Source organism: Perognathus longimembris, chromosome 2 (assembly GCF_023159225.1).
Source record: "Perognathus longimembris pacificus isolate PPM17 chromosome 2, ASM2315922v1, whole genome shotgun sequence".
In the NCBI taxonomy this organism is placed as follows: Eukaryota; Metazoa; Chordata; class Mammalia; order Rodentia; family Heteromyidae; genus Perognathus; species Perognathus longimembris.
In genome coordinates, this window is record NC_063162.1 from 106,048,097 (window position 1) to 106,062,369 (window position 14,273).

The following is a 14,273-nucleotide window of genomic DNA, read 5'->3' on the forward strand; positions in this document are numbered from 1 at the left end:
ACTCTTATCTTCAATTAACCACAAAAAGGCCAAAAATAAAGCTATGGCTCAGGTGGTAGCATTCTAGCTTTGAGCAAAAGCAGCTCAAGGACAGCACCTACGCCCTGAGTGCAAGTCCCAGGACTGGCACAATATAAAAAAAAATGAATAGTGAAAATCTTATAAATGGTTGTTTTGTTCTATTCTGTCCCGAGTTTTTAAAGTTCTGAGCCTCTTTCAGTTTCTAAAGAAAAGAGTGAGTGCTACATTATCTATATCTCTTTTTGATTTCCTCTGACTCTAAATGTGTTGTTAATGATTGTGTCTTAAAATATTTTGCCTCCATTGACTATTTTTATTCTTCATATCATCTTGGGATCTAAGAAATAGAATGCAATAAGCATGCCATTGCATCACCACCAGTTAGAAATAGGAAAAATCTTTCGTAAATTTAAACTCATTGTTGTCATTGTGATTTTGTATCTCAGAGATTGGGAATTTACTTGAAAAGAAATTTCAAGTCATTTATGTACTCAAACCTAAAAATCCTGTTGCCTCTTATAGCTTTGAAAGACAAAAATATGAAGGATAACTGATATTTTTGCAAGTGTTTAAAAAATGTCACGAACTTACATGTCATCAACTCGAGGTTTAGGGTTAAAATGTTCAATAAAATCACAGTCTTCTCTCTCTCTCTCTCTCTCTCTCTCTCTCTCTCTCTCTCTCTCTCTCTCCCTCCCTCTCTCTCTCCTGTGCCTATTGAAGCACTTGAGGCTTTACACCCATCAATGGACCTGCTGTGAGTAAATTTCTCAGCAAGCCCAGTAGAAATGGTTGATGGTTACAAGCAAGCGTTGCTGACAAGTCATGTTTCTCATTTTTACAGATGCAGTGCATTCCATCTCTGCCACCTCCTCTTTCCTTGATAGCCACGGAAATTGTGTTTTGTAAAAAGTCACTTGGCTATCTTCACACAGTTTCCCTGTTACAATAGGTAAATGTCAAAAGCAATCAGGTGCAATATCAGCCTTCCATTGTACTCCCCTAAGCCCCGCAGCAGATAATAACTTCTTGCAATATTTTCTTAATGTAAATGGAAACAGATACTAACCCAGGCAAATGATCCCTCCTGAGCCAGCTGTCCTTTTCAATATGTTATCCTGGCTATTACATGAATATTTATTGGCTTTTCAGTTTCTTACAGAAGCCAAAGTTCCACTAACAGGGCATAGCAAGTTTCACTTGAAATCAGGCAATCTTTGCATGACTTGACTGGGTAAGACCATATATGAGAAGGCTCTAAGCAAAGTGTGGAGGAACCGGAAGATATTGGTCATATACAGACTTAAAAAACATGTAATGAGGCCTCTGTATGGTCAAATAAATGATGCTGATTTCCTTGCTTGTGTATGAGATGTCACTACATAAGGTCCTTCCTTTTTGTCCTCATTTTTCCTCTCAGTTTTACATACTTTAATTTCATTGGATTTCTGCTATTAGGTGTTCTCCTTCATAAAACATTGTGACTACATGCATTTTCACTTTTACTTGTTATATGTTTCCATAACAATTTTATATAAGGCTGTCATGACCAAACGTGTTTTTTTTAAATCACTCTAATATGAAAAATGGAAAAGGAAGGACTGAAGAGCTTGCATGTGTGCCCTGGGAAATGCAAGTTATAGCTAGGTGCAAGAGACCAGAAGTGAAGTAACACCTCACCAAAGAAAATAGATGGATGACATAGCATAGGAAAAGACCTTTGGTGTCATCAATCTTCAGAGAAAAAATACAAATTCAAACTGGATGAAATATCCCTGTGTATCTATTGGTAAAGTGAAAATGAGAGGAAAAATAGAAAAACAACATCAAATGTTCAACACAGAAAAAACCCAAAAATCCTGAAGAAGTTATTCTCAAGTACTGGAAGCATTGAGAACCTCAAAACTATAAAGTGTAAAAGCTGTTTTGGAAATTGGCATCATATAAACCAGCAGTCCCACCTCTATGTACTAAGAAAATAAAATACCTTCATGTTATTTTTTTTCTCATACAAAAACCTACATTCCCAGAAAGATCTATACTAGAAGGCTTATAGCCATGCTATTTATAATTATCCCCTAAGAGGAACCGAACCTAAATGCTCTTCAATTGGGGATGGATAAACCATGGTATATCTACACAATGGAACACTACTAAGGAATTATAAAGGAATCAAATACTGCCACATGAGGCAACATGGGAAAATCTAAAACACATTGTGTGAAGGGAGGAAAGCCAGACTCAAAGGGCTAAGGCCATATGCCATACGATCTTTTCCCTTTACTGGAAGAAGGGAACCCATAGAACAAGAACATCAGTAGTTGTTCGGGACTCAGTGTGTAGGAGGTGTTGACTTCATTGTGGTGGTTGTCACACAACCTAACATTATTGTCAGAACTCAGATGACAGAGTAGAAGAGACACATTTTATTGTATTGAAACCAAACCTTAGAAGTGGGAGCAAAGTGGAAAATACAACAGAGGGAGGTAAAGAGGTTTGAATGTAAACAGAGATCGGTAGAGATGTGGATAAGCAGGAGAAAGGAGTGGGCAGGGGAAGCCGGGAAGGAAGTGGGGAGTCCTCAGAGGGGAAATGCCCTGAAGTCTGACTTCTAAAGGACATACAGGTCTCAGCCAGGTGGCAAGGGTTGGAGATGATGATGTACCCACAGGTGCGTGATTCACAGAGGCAGATCTGTGGCTGAATGTGGGGCATGATGGAGTAGTGTACACAGACAGCCATGAGCTTTGGGATAACAAAGGAAGGACAGAGGGGGCTGGGAATATGGCCTAGTGGCAAGAGCGCTTGCCTCGTATACTTGAAGCCCTGGGTTCGATTCCCCAGCACCACATATATGGGAAACGGCCAGAAGTGGCGCTGTGGCTCAAGTGGCAGAGTGCTAGCCTTGAGCAAAAAGGAAGCCAGGGATAATGCTCAGGCCCTGAGTCCAAGCACCAGGACTGGCAAAAAAAAACACAAACAAAAAAACAAAAAACAAAAAAACCAACAACACAAAAACAAAGGAAGGACAGATATGAAAGCCCTCAGTGGCTATGTCAGGAGCTTGGAATTCATCTTACCATTGAATAGATTCTGATAGTTAAATGAGCTTATCAGGAGTGTGATGGTGGCAGTGGGTGTGGAGGGGGCAGAAGTATGGGAACAGCAGAATCAGGCTGGAGCCAGAGAGGGAAAGGCCACTAGGCTTATGTAGGGCTGTGCAATCAATATGGTGGTTACTGGTCATATGTGGCCATAAATGAACTGAAATGAAAGCAGTTACAACTTCACTTCCTCAGTCACGGTAATCTCAATTCAGAAGCTCCAGGGCCATGAGTGGCGAGTGGCTACTGTTGGATGGTATTACGGAGCCCATTTCCTTTACTGCAGCAGGTGCAGATCCTGATCTCCAAGGGAACCCGGTACAGTGGTGGTAAAGAGAGAGTCTGTAGTATTAATTTAATAACAGGAAAGAATATTTGAACAATACCATGTCCTAATCTCTCCAGAGTGGTAAATATAGTTATGTACAAATTCAGCTAAGACATGAATGCAGGTACCTGAAAATTTGTTGTGAAGCTTATGATCACACACCTTGATTGGCACTGAGATTTAACACCAAGAAGCATGGATATGAGTAGCCAGGACAACTAGGTTGCATTGTACTTTAAGTTTTTCATATGCCTACAGTAATGTCACTGCTTTTCATCTTGGCGGTCATCTACCAAATCAAATAAACATTTGAATAACAAATTCTAAGTTGTGATATGCCTCTTCATCTCATGTTATCTCGACTTTTTTTTTTTTTTTTTGGCCAGTCCTGGGCCTTGGACTCAGGGCCTGAGCACTGTCCCTGGCTTCCTTTTGCTCAAGGCTAGCACTCTGCCACTTGAGCCACAGCGCCCCTTCTGGCCGTTTTCTGTATATGTGGTGCTGGGGAATCGAACCCAGGGCCTCATGTATACGAGGCAAGCTCTCTTGCCACTAGGCCATATCCCCCAGCCCAATTACCTCGACTTCTTGATGCCAGAGAATATAACACATAGTCTTTCTTGCTTTCTGAAAGCCCTTTCTATCTACTTGTGCTCACTCGCACGCACACACACACATACACACACAGAGCACATATTCTATATAGATATATACTTGCACAAATCTATTTCCCCATGATGCACAACCTTAAACAGAGGTAATGAGGACTCAATTCTTAAAAGCAGATGGTTTCAACAGGTACTCGACATCTGGCCATCTATGCAAAGCAAATTCTAGTCTGGCTCAAAGGTGAGACAGAAGAATGAAAACAATAGTAGCATGCTTTATGGTTCAGTTAATTTTCTCTGGCACTGTAATAAAGTTTTTGAGTGGTGGCCACTTTGTACAACTATTTAAAGATAATAAAAAACAAACAAAATATAATTTACAAAGGAATGTCTACTGATTTGACTCTCTACTCAGAGAAGCCTGGCAGATTAATCTCTGGTTATGATTATTATGAGAACAATTTGGTAGGAACAGAAATGCAGTTTATTTTATTTTAATTTTTATCAGCCATGGGGCTTGAACTCTGGGCCTGGGCACTGTCGCTCAGCTATTCAGCTTAAGGCTAGCACTCTACCACTTGTGCCACAGCACCATTTCTGGTTTTCTGCTGGCTAATTGGAGACAAGAGTCTCATGGAGTTTGTTGCACATGCTGGTTTTGAACCATGATCCTCAGATCTCAGCCACCTGAGTACCTAGGATTATAGGCATGTCACTAGCACCAGCATAGAAAAGAAGTTTTTAAATTGTAAATGTTGCGTGGCCAAATGTTCAAATAAAAAGAGTGTTTATTTAGTTATTTCATGGTAGGTGATACATCAAAGGCACTTCCTGAGTCCTTGCTGGAATCTGGCCCTTAAAAAAGAAGTGAACATAGAAAAAAAATTCCCTGAACACTTTTTTGATACAGCTAAACAAAAATGATACATAATAGTACTCTGTTCACTTAACAACATGCTTTTAAATGATTCTACACATGGAATTGATTTTATTAGACTAATATATTTTATATGGTTGATTGTTGGGGAAAAAGAAAAAAATAAAATTAAAGATAATGTAATATAATTTAAGAAAAAGTATTTTCTGCAGAAGTGACCTGACGGCACTGTGTTGGATTGATCTCCATGGGAGATGAATAGGCATTTTCCACTGGTGAGGGGGAGCTGTACCTGAGGTCTGGGTCTTTTCTCAGCTGCAATCTCTGGTACTACCTAGTGAGTTACAAGGAGCTGTAAGATTTCAGCCGAGGGGAAATAGCCACCCATCACCCATTTATGAGCTTTCAAGACCATTGAATAGCTACAGGTAAGAGGACATGCACTTCCCACTTCTGCCTGGAGATTTTTCTTTTTTTGAACATAATGATAAAAACCCTCCTGAAAATGATTTCCTAGAGGGAGAAACTTATGATTTATGAGCTCCATTCAAACAGTAAGAAAAATAGACCAGCATTTTTTTTTCAATCCACTGTGAGTCCTCACAGATGTTTTGATAGGTCACATTGCTCTTCTCCTTGAGAATAAATAAGAATGACAATACTTCAGCAGACTTATTCTTTAAATGATCTCTAAATCTGCTAATGCTAAGAAGCAAAATGTTTGCATTTGTATCTCCATCTTGATGGATAACTGCTTCAGCATTCAGATAGCAGGGTTCACAGAGTTTGCTACAAAATCTTTTTGTGTGCCTGTCTGCTTACTGGGGGGGTAGGGGTGGTTCTGACAGCCAAATCTTCATCTGGGTATAAAACTAGGCATGTTTCAGGATTGAAAAGATGGAATTCAACCAATAGGTGCTATTCATTCTGATCTGAGCTGGGTATAATCCTATGGAATAATCATGTGATTTAGAAGTTACTCACTTGGAGTGGAAATTATTTGTTTTGTTAATGAAGATTGTGAAATGAATAAATAATTTGAAGCAATACTTTTCCCCCCTAAGGAGCTTGGGATGTCATCTCCCATTCACGAGTATCTAATTCGTGCTGGGTGGTGCTTACAAAGATGAAGGATGACAGGAACAGTGAGTGCCAGGATAAGATGAGCCACAGAGCACACTGGGGCAATGGTTGGCCTGTGAGAGGACCAGGCCTTTGCATCCCAGATGCTAATAACTAGAGAAGCTGTCCAAGGGCACAGAGCCAGATTCTGCATTCCTAATTTCCTACGGTGCCCTCTCATCTGAGACTTCACCGGGCCTCAAGCTGACTACTGAATCATTTACCTAGCTTGTGTGCAACTGATGGGAATCTGTATTTTGGGATGATTCTCCAGTTCACTTTATTATAGTGCAATGTCTTAGGCTAGACCAAGATCAGCTTGCACAAAATTCCTTCTGTAAGCCATCCTCTCATCCTTCACTCATTCTCAGAGTTCTGTCTCTCTGTTTTCAGAGGGTTTAGATACATACAGGGAAAGTTCAAATGAAGCATGTTCACAGATTTACTTCCAATGAGGGGCAGTGCTTGATCACTACAGGAGAATTTAAACCATCTCTTCACCATCAATGACAGGCAAATCCTTGGAGAGCATGCTACCAGGAACCGTGACGGATTCTAGGAAATGTCACAGTTGGTTGTATTTCTGACAATCTTTGTGGGGGTTGAGGAGAGGCAAAGCAGAAGCACATGAACAGTAAGATGATAATAGCAGTAGTAAGAGATACAGTGATAGAAGGGGAAATGTAGGGTAGGAAACAATTAGACAAGGGTTTCTGTACATGTAAGAATAAAAGAAAACCAGAGGGAGATGGGTGAGGGATAAGGCCTTTACAAAAAAGAATTTTCACTAACTGAATATCTTTATTTCTATGTTGATTTGTGGCATAATCTAATTTAAGGCTGGAAGAGGATATAAAAGTCATGTTTCTGTTACATTTTAGATGAGGCTACAGCAAAGAAAACCCATGGGACATGGCAGTTGGTGGATAAGCTGGAGAAGAGCTTAGGTTTGTTGTCCAACGTTCTTTCCATTTAGTTAAATATCTTTGTTATAGGATATGACTTAGAAACTTTGGCTTTGTTTTCCTTTTTGCATCTCTTGAATGCAAATAACAATTAGTGACTGTGCATCTGATGAGCAAAAGTTTTATCCTCTTCACTACTAGCTAAAGTATTTCAGCCTTCTATGGGAGGATGCTTACAAATATTAGAAACCCCCCTCATAAGTGTATGGCTCTTTAGAATCACATTTCATCTCTGTAGTCTACCCACATAATCAAGGACATTTTGAGAAGGGCATCAGGGCATTTTGCTAAAGCTGAGGGGCTCTTTTCATGAACACAAGATTACAGCAGGCCTTGGGGAAAGTCAGCAATGACCATGTTCAAACTACAGCTTGTTCCAGACAAAGCACACAGGAAGAAGATTGTCAGCTTGAGGATAGAGCTGAAAGACTGTCGAGGAGTGAACAACTTGTTGGGCAATGATGCACTTGCAGATAAAGACAGAGAAATGAGTAAGCACCACTAGGAAAACACAAATGAAGGGAAAAGGATTGAGATGATTGCTTCCTACTGTGGAGTGCTGAGATGGATGCAGTGGCTAATGTCTGGAATACTCTCTGCCTTACAGCTTGTTTCAGGCCTGTACCTGAGTTTATGAATTCCCTTGACAGACTGTCAGTCTCCATGCCTGATGTCCATACATCCCTTGTATATCAACCCCATAAATTCCAACAGAACCTTCCTAACAAATGATAGAAAATGTAGAATCTAAAGTTCACTCTTATTTTATTACTTGTAGTAAATCCTTTCTTGGCATGTTCTGGTGGGGCAGCAAGTGTGGTAGGGATGTAGGATGCTCCTATAAGGACAGGTTATAGCTCGGCAATAAAACCTAGATGTCAAGATTCAGGCCTTGAGCTAGGAAGGCCCAAGATCCAGCCTAATAAACTTACTGCACATGGGCATTGGGGCATTTTTATAGAGCAGGCATCTGATTCACTCAGAGTTCATCCCTCCTTTCTGCTCTAATAATATCCAGTAGAGACATAAAATAATGTTCATAGAGAGATTCTAAAGGGTATGGATTTGAGCCTGAAATTTGATGTTTTTCATTACATTTCTGGCTTATTGGCTGTAGGTTTTAGAAAGATAAACTTGAAATTCCAGCCTGAAGTTTCAACAAAGGGTCACTCAGATGGACAGCTAAGGCTGCCACTCTGCTAACTGCCCCCACTGCTGGCCCAGGCGGCAGGTTGGTGGGTGATGAGAGAGAATATGTTCCCAAGACATAGGGGAGGGGATGCTGGTCCTCTGAGCTATGCTTGTCTCCTGTTCAGAGTTAGCTGTCCTGGCTCTGACTAATAGGTGACTGACAACATGAGCCAATACTGAAGTACTGAAAAAGAATGAGCTGTTGGACCCAGTGCCATTCTACCTGATTCCTTTAACCTTTACACAACCTCAGGACACAGGGATTAAAAAGACCTTTCCTTCTTTCCTCTCTCCTTTCCTCCCTTCTTTCTTCTCTCCTTTTCCTCCCTCCCTCTCTCTTTCACTCTATCTTTCACTCTTTTTCCTTCCTTCTCTTCTCTTCTCCTCTCTCTCTCTTGTTTTTTTTTTTTTTTTGCCAGTCCTGGGGCTTGGACTCAGGGCCTGAGCACTGTCCCTGGCTTCTTTTTGCTCAAGGCTAGCACTCTGCCACTTGAGCCACTGCGCCACTTCTGGTCATTTTCTGTATATGTGGTGCTGGGGAATTGAACCCAGGGCCTCATGTATATGAGGCAAGCATTCTTGCCACTAGGCCATATCCCCAGCCTCTCTCTCTCTCTCTCTCTCTCTCTCTCTCTCTCTCTCTCTCTCGTACTGGGGATTGAACCCAGGACATTGCACTTGCTAGGCAAGCGCTTTGCCACTGAACTACATCCCAGCCTTCCTCTCTCTTTCCTTTCTTCCTCCCTCCTTCTTTCCTTCCTCCCTCCCTCCCTCCCTTCCTCCCTCCCTCCCTCTCTCCCTCTTTCTTTCTTCTCTTCTACTGAGGATAGAACTCAGGCCAGTGTGCTCCTTTAATTTCTTTCCTCAAGGCTGGCATTGTACTACTTGAGCCACAGCTGCATTTCTACCTTTGAGATAGGAATGTCAGAGATTTTCTGTTCATCTTAGCTTCAAATCATAACCCTCAGATCTTAGCCTCCCAAGTAGCTAGCAGATTACAGATGTGAGCTACCAGCATCTGTATACAGTGATCTTTTCTTTATAACCAAGGAAGAAGAGGCCCAAAGAAGTCATGGAACTTCAACATAACTGGTAACAACAAAACCAGACTTTAAATCCAGTAATCGTAGCATCTAAGCTGTTAACCACACTATAGTGTTCCTATCAAAGGCATAATGGTCATGTGCACCAATGAAAAGGCTCCCGTAGTCACAGGAAAGAAAGCAACAAATGAAACCCTGAACACATTGTGCTGATCATCCTTGGACCGGGGCAAAACTTAAAAAGATAAGCAGCAAAGTTCTGGGAATAAGTATGATTGTAGAGCACCTGAGAGAGAGCCTAACACAGTCTCAGTTTCACAGGACCTAAGAATCCTTGATAGTTTAATAATGGATACAATGCCCAAGGCTGATCCTTTTGTTTTCTAATTCATGAAGTACTTTAACATTTCTTTTCAAAACCAGAGATCAAAATTATTATGGAAGTTAAGTAGGAGAGAGCATCAGCTCCAGGAATTTTTTAGGCATGTGTTGCAAATTACGTACTGTAAGCACAATGTGTTATCACTGTAATGTCTACTTTAGCCACAGAGCATGGGGCAGGCTGTTTTGGGCTCCTTAAATTGGAAAAAAATAAATATGTGAAAAAAAGAAGCCATGAGGCAACATGAAGTAATAGAATAGATTTCCATTTTCAAGGGTGGTATAAAGGAATACCATCTTGAAAGTGGCTCACCTTGTTTTTATTGAGGTCACTGTGATTTTACTTGGTAAGCAGACAATTTCACACATTAATTGTAAGCATCAATGCTTGTTTTACCCCCAAAATGCACAGATTTTATTTGCAATAGAAAACACACATTTAGAAAGAGAGCTGTCACACTTTATATAAAGCTGAGACCTTAAATACATGCTTAACATTTTTATTGTGGTAGTATACATTTTATTTTTATTCCAGTCCTCTAGGTATTCTGCCCCAATAAACAATTTGAATGACTGGAATAGCTACAAAAGCCTCAGTGAACATTTTCCCCAAGTATAAATTATTGGAAGGCGGTTTGTATAATTCATGAAAATCTTTAGTCTGGTGTCCTTTTAATCTTAGTGAACCCATCATACTGACAGAAGCCTGCTTTTAGTCTATGCTTAAGGATTGGATTTATTTCTTTAGCTTACCATGAAGAGGAAGAGAAATGAAATTGTACTTTCAGATGTATGTACATACTTGCAGATGTTAAATGCTTCTACAGTTTTCTTTCTTGCATTTGTCATGGCTCAAGCTAAATGGAACAATTCTGTCCATCTGGTAGGTTCTGGATCTGGTAGGTTTTTCCCCCAATAATGTTAACTTCATCATGTAAATCTGTTATCCATTCACAAGGATTTGATTTTTTTTTAGTATCACTTGACATTTGTGCCTCTCTCACTCAGTTCCCATGTGCTGGAGATGTAATTTACAATGAATTTTCAGGATTGAAAAATGGGTGCAACTTTTGTTGTTTAGGTTCCTGCATTCTAGCATTTCTGTTCATAGCATCAACATGAAAAATGGCAATTGTACTATCTCCTCTTTTGTTCTATGCTTTGCTAGCTGCTGAATGAGTTCTGGTATGTTGCCTTTAAGAGGGAAAGGACTCCCGGAAGTCCATGAAAATGACTGACTAGAAGAGGAATATGGCCTCTCTCCTGTCCTATAGACTCATAGAACTATAGAGTCCAGGGACCAACAGAAGCTGAATCCATCTACTTCTTTTCTTACATACCTTATATATGATTCCACCCCACAGGGCTATTTAAATGACTTATGTCTTGTGCTTCCATCTTTGACTGTCCAACCCAATTTTACTTTCTACAGGCATTTTCCAAAAATTAAAAAGTCAGATTTCAGCACACTGCTTATAGCTTTCCATTGATTCCTGTATACTTAGAAGAATAGAATATAGACATCTTACAAATAGCTTAAGGAGCCTATCCCCTTGGCTCTTGTCTAATTCTATGTCTTAATTTTGTGCCTTTTTTTTTCTTTTGGTCACTACACCACAGTCACACAGAGCTTCTGTTTCTTTTTTGAATATCAAGCTCCTGGGCCCCTTTGCATCTGTGGGCTGTGGCCCAGACTAAGCTTCCCTTGCTGCTGATGCGTTATATGTCTTGTTTTTACTCTATTGAGCAGCTCACAATAAAAACCCATAAAAACCAGCATCCCACCTTTCCCAGCAACACCACCACATCACTCTATCTTATTTTCCTCCCAACCTGCAAATGAATGAAGAGCATTAGTTGTGATCCTATCTTCTTGATCCAAAGACTAACAAGACTTGGCTATGCCCAGTCTTATGCCCAGTCAGTGTGTCTACAGCCATCCTCTGATCTATTTGTCTATTTTCTCTCACCATCAGAACAAATAAAAACAAGATCATTTCTCAAAAAGCAAGTGAAACAGTCACTTACTTATGGTGGATCCAGACTCAGGCCTGTTCAGGGAGCTGATGATGACAAAGCCGAAGCCCTCATTCTCTTTGCGGTGTATGACTACATCACTGGTCTGCAGGCTGTGGGAGGCGAAGCCCTCAGGTGGGGAGGCATTGCTACTGGGGGCAGCATGGTTGCTGTTGGTGTAGGTTGCGTAGTCACTGCGTGGAGAGCTGTGGTGGGTTGATACAGAGCCTGGACTCCTTCCATTCTCTGGGCAGGGCTCCCCTGGAAGACACATTTTGCATAAGAATTCAGTTATTCAACCGGGTCTTAATAAATTGTCCCTGCTTTATAGACATTGTTCTAGAAACAGACATTATTGTAAAACTGAGTCACTGGCTTCTCTTCCTCTACATTCCTAGAGCAGGTGAAAGGCTAAAAACCTAGTCTTGACTCAGTCCTATTCTTCACAAGAAACCAAGGGAAAACCCACATCGGCCTCTTCTGCCTTGCTGTTTTTTAAAATAGTTTTCTCTTGTAGAATGAGGGGCACAAAAGTAGGACTATGTCTACTTTTGGATATTGAGTCTGCTGGATGCATAGTAACTGTTCAAAAGTGATCACAAAAGAGGGAGACAGAATCCTAAACTATATTGCTTATATGAACCCTTTAAAGAACTTGTTAAAAAAACACAAATGCACATCTTCATTACCCATCTGCAAAAAGTTTTTTCAATAGGTCTGGGGAAGATGAAGCACAGGAATCTGATCAAATTTCAGAGCCTCTGAGAAATGCAGCTGGTGATGTAAGTAGGGCTATTAATTCAGGAGGATTACACAGCATAATTCATTATTGTATTTGTAAAATATATCAGTTGGTTGTCAGTGGCTTATATATAATTTGCTACTCAGGAGGTTGAGATTTGAGGATTGTGATTCAAAGCCAGCCCAGGCAGGAAAGTCTGTGAGACTTATTTCCAATTAATCATTAAAAAATCTGGAAGTGGAGCTATGGGTTAAGTGGTAGAATGCTAGCCTTGAGCCATAAAAGCTCACGGAAAGCACCCAGACCCTGATTTCAAGCCCCAGGGCTGGCACACAAACATTTTTGATGAAGATATCAAATATATTTATGAAACAGAAGAATGATAAGATGGGAAATGATGACAATGAATGATTCCTTTTGGGGGTCTGTAACTACTGTCTCTTATTCAGAACTCTTAAAGGAGTCTCAAATATTATGTCAAAAACTACCAGCAAAAATTTCAATGAAGGCACTTAATAATCGACAATTCCATTCTTGCTTGGTTTGGATCTGGGATGTCCTACAAAGGCTCCCGTGTTAAGAAGGTGTGGTCCTCAGTATGTGACACAATGGAGAACTGGTGGATACTTTAAGACATGGGACCAAATGGGAGTCCTCCTGTTGAGGGGATGCACCTTGGATGGGATTGTGGGATTCCCCAGATCAAGTGATGGTTTTTCTGCATACCCCAGTCATGTGCTGCCAAAGGCTCAAAGCAGTGGGCCAATGGATCATGAACTAGAACCTTCAAAGCAATGAGCCCAAACAAACCTATTCCCTTTATAAGTGAACTTGTCTTAAGTATTTTCTATAGCAATAATAAGAAGCTGACAAACATGATTCTGAAATGAGAAAGGGAGAAAAAATTACTAGACACCAAGACATATTTCATGGCACTGATGCCTAAAGTAGGATCCGCATTTACTCATATACCCAGATTTTTAAAGCAGCCTTGCACCATTATACATTTCAAGGAAAGACATGCAAAACAACTAAGTAATAAAAGGCCTTATTAACATATTAATTTTATGTTGGTAACTACAGAAGAAATGAGACCCAAACTTCTGCCTATTTCTATTTGATTTTTCTTTAGGATATGATCAGTCATGTTTTAATATAAACAGATACTTTCAATTCATAAAAACACAGATTGGGACAATAAAAGAGCAAAAAGTCCATGTCAAAACCTTTCCCTCTTTTCAACTACAAATTTCAACTTCTGCCAGTAAAATCTGTCCTCTCTCCGGGAACACATTGTCTAAGGACAAGCTGGTATTGTCTTGCTAAAGCGCATGTCCTTTATCAGTCCTGTGCAAGTTGGAAATAAAATAATTAGAGATAGCTTGGAAGAAGAAAAACAAACAATTATTATGCTGCTACATTAAATTGAAAATCTTCCTGAGTTATTGGACCAAATCAGTAACTAAATGTCATAGTCAGTGACAAGAGAGATCTCATTTTCTGGCTGTCATTTTTTAGGAGGTTGGAGGGCTGAGAGCATTGGTTGTCAGCAAATCGGCAACAAAGAAAAATTATCTGTCTTTCCAGTAAATGTTTGGGAGTGGTTCTACCACAGGTTCTAGAGAGTTAGAGAAAATTATTGACTGAGTTAGCATGAATGTTTCCTGGGTAAGTGAAGAGTCAATTACATGAGAATGCTTTTCTATTGCTTTTCGGAATCATCTTTCAATTTTGGAGAGAAAAAACACTGCTTATATTTAATAAAATGAACAGATTTTAAACTAGACTCCCAAGTTCTTTCCTGGGCTTGTTCTGGGTCCTTAACACTTGAAAATTGGCAACATGATCGTTTTTGAGAAATGGACTTTATATCAA

General features: G+C 40.1%; 1 protein-coding gene across 13 annotated transcripts in view; it reads right to left on the reverse strand.

Annotated features, from left to right (window-relative positions):
• The window catches only part of Magi2 (membrane associated guanylate kinase, WW and PDZ domain containing 2), a 1,248,503-nt gene that overhangs the window by 117,248 nt on the left and 1,116,982 nt on the right, over window positions 1–14,273 (reverse strand). For all 13 annotated transcript variants that reach the window (XM_048339896.1, XM_048339895.1, XM_048339899.1 and 10 more), the window contains one exon: window positions 11,669–11,917. In XM_048339896.1, coding sequence (XP_048195853.1) covers window positions 11,669–11,917 — 249 coding nt within the window. The remainder of the gene's footprint in view (window positions 1–11,668; window positions 11,918–14,273) is intronic.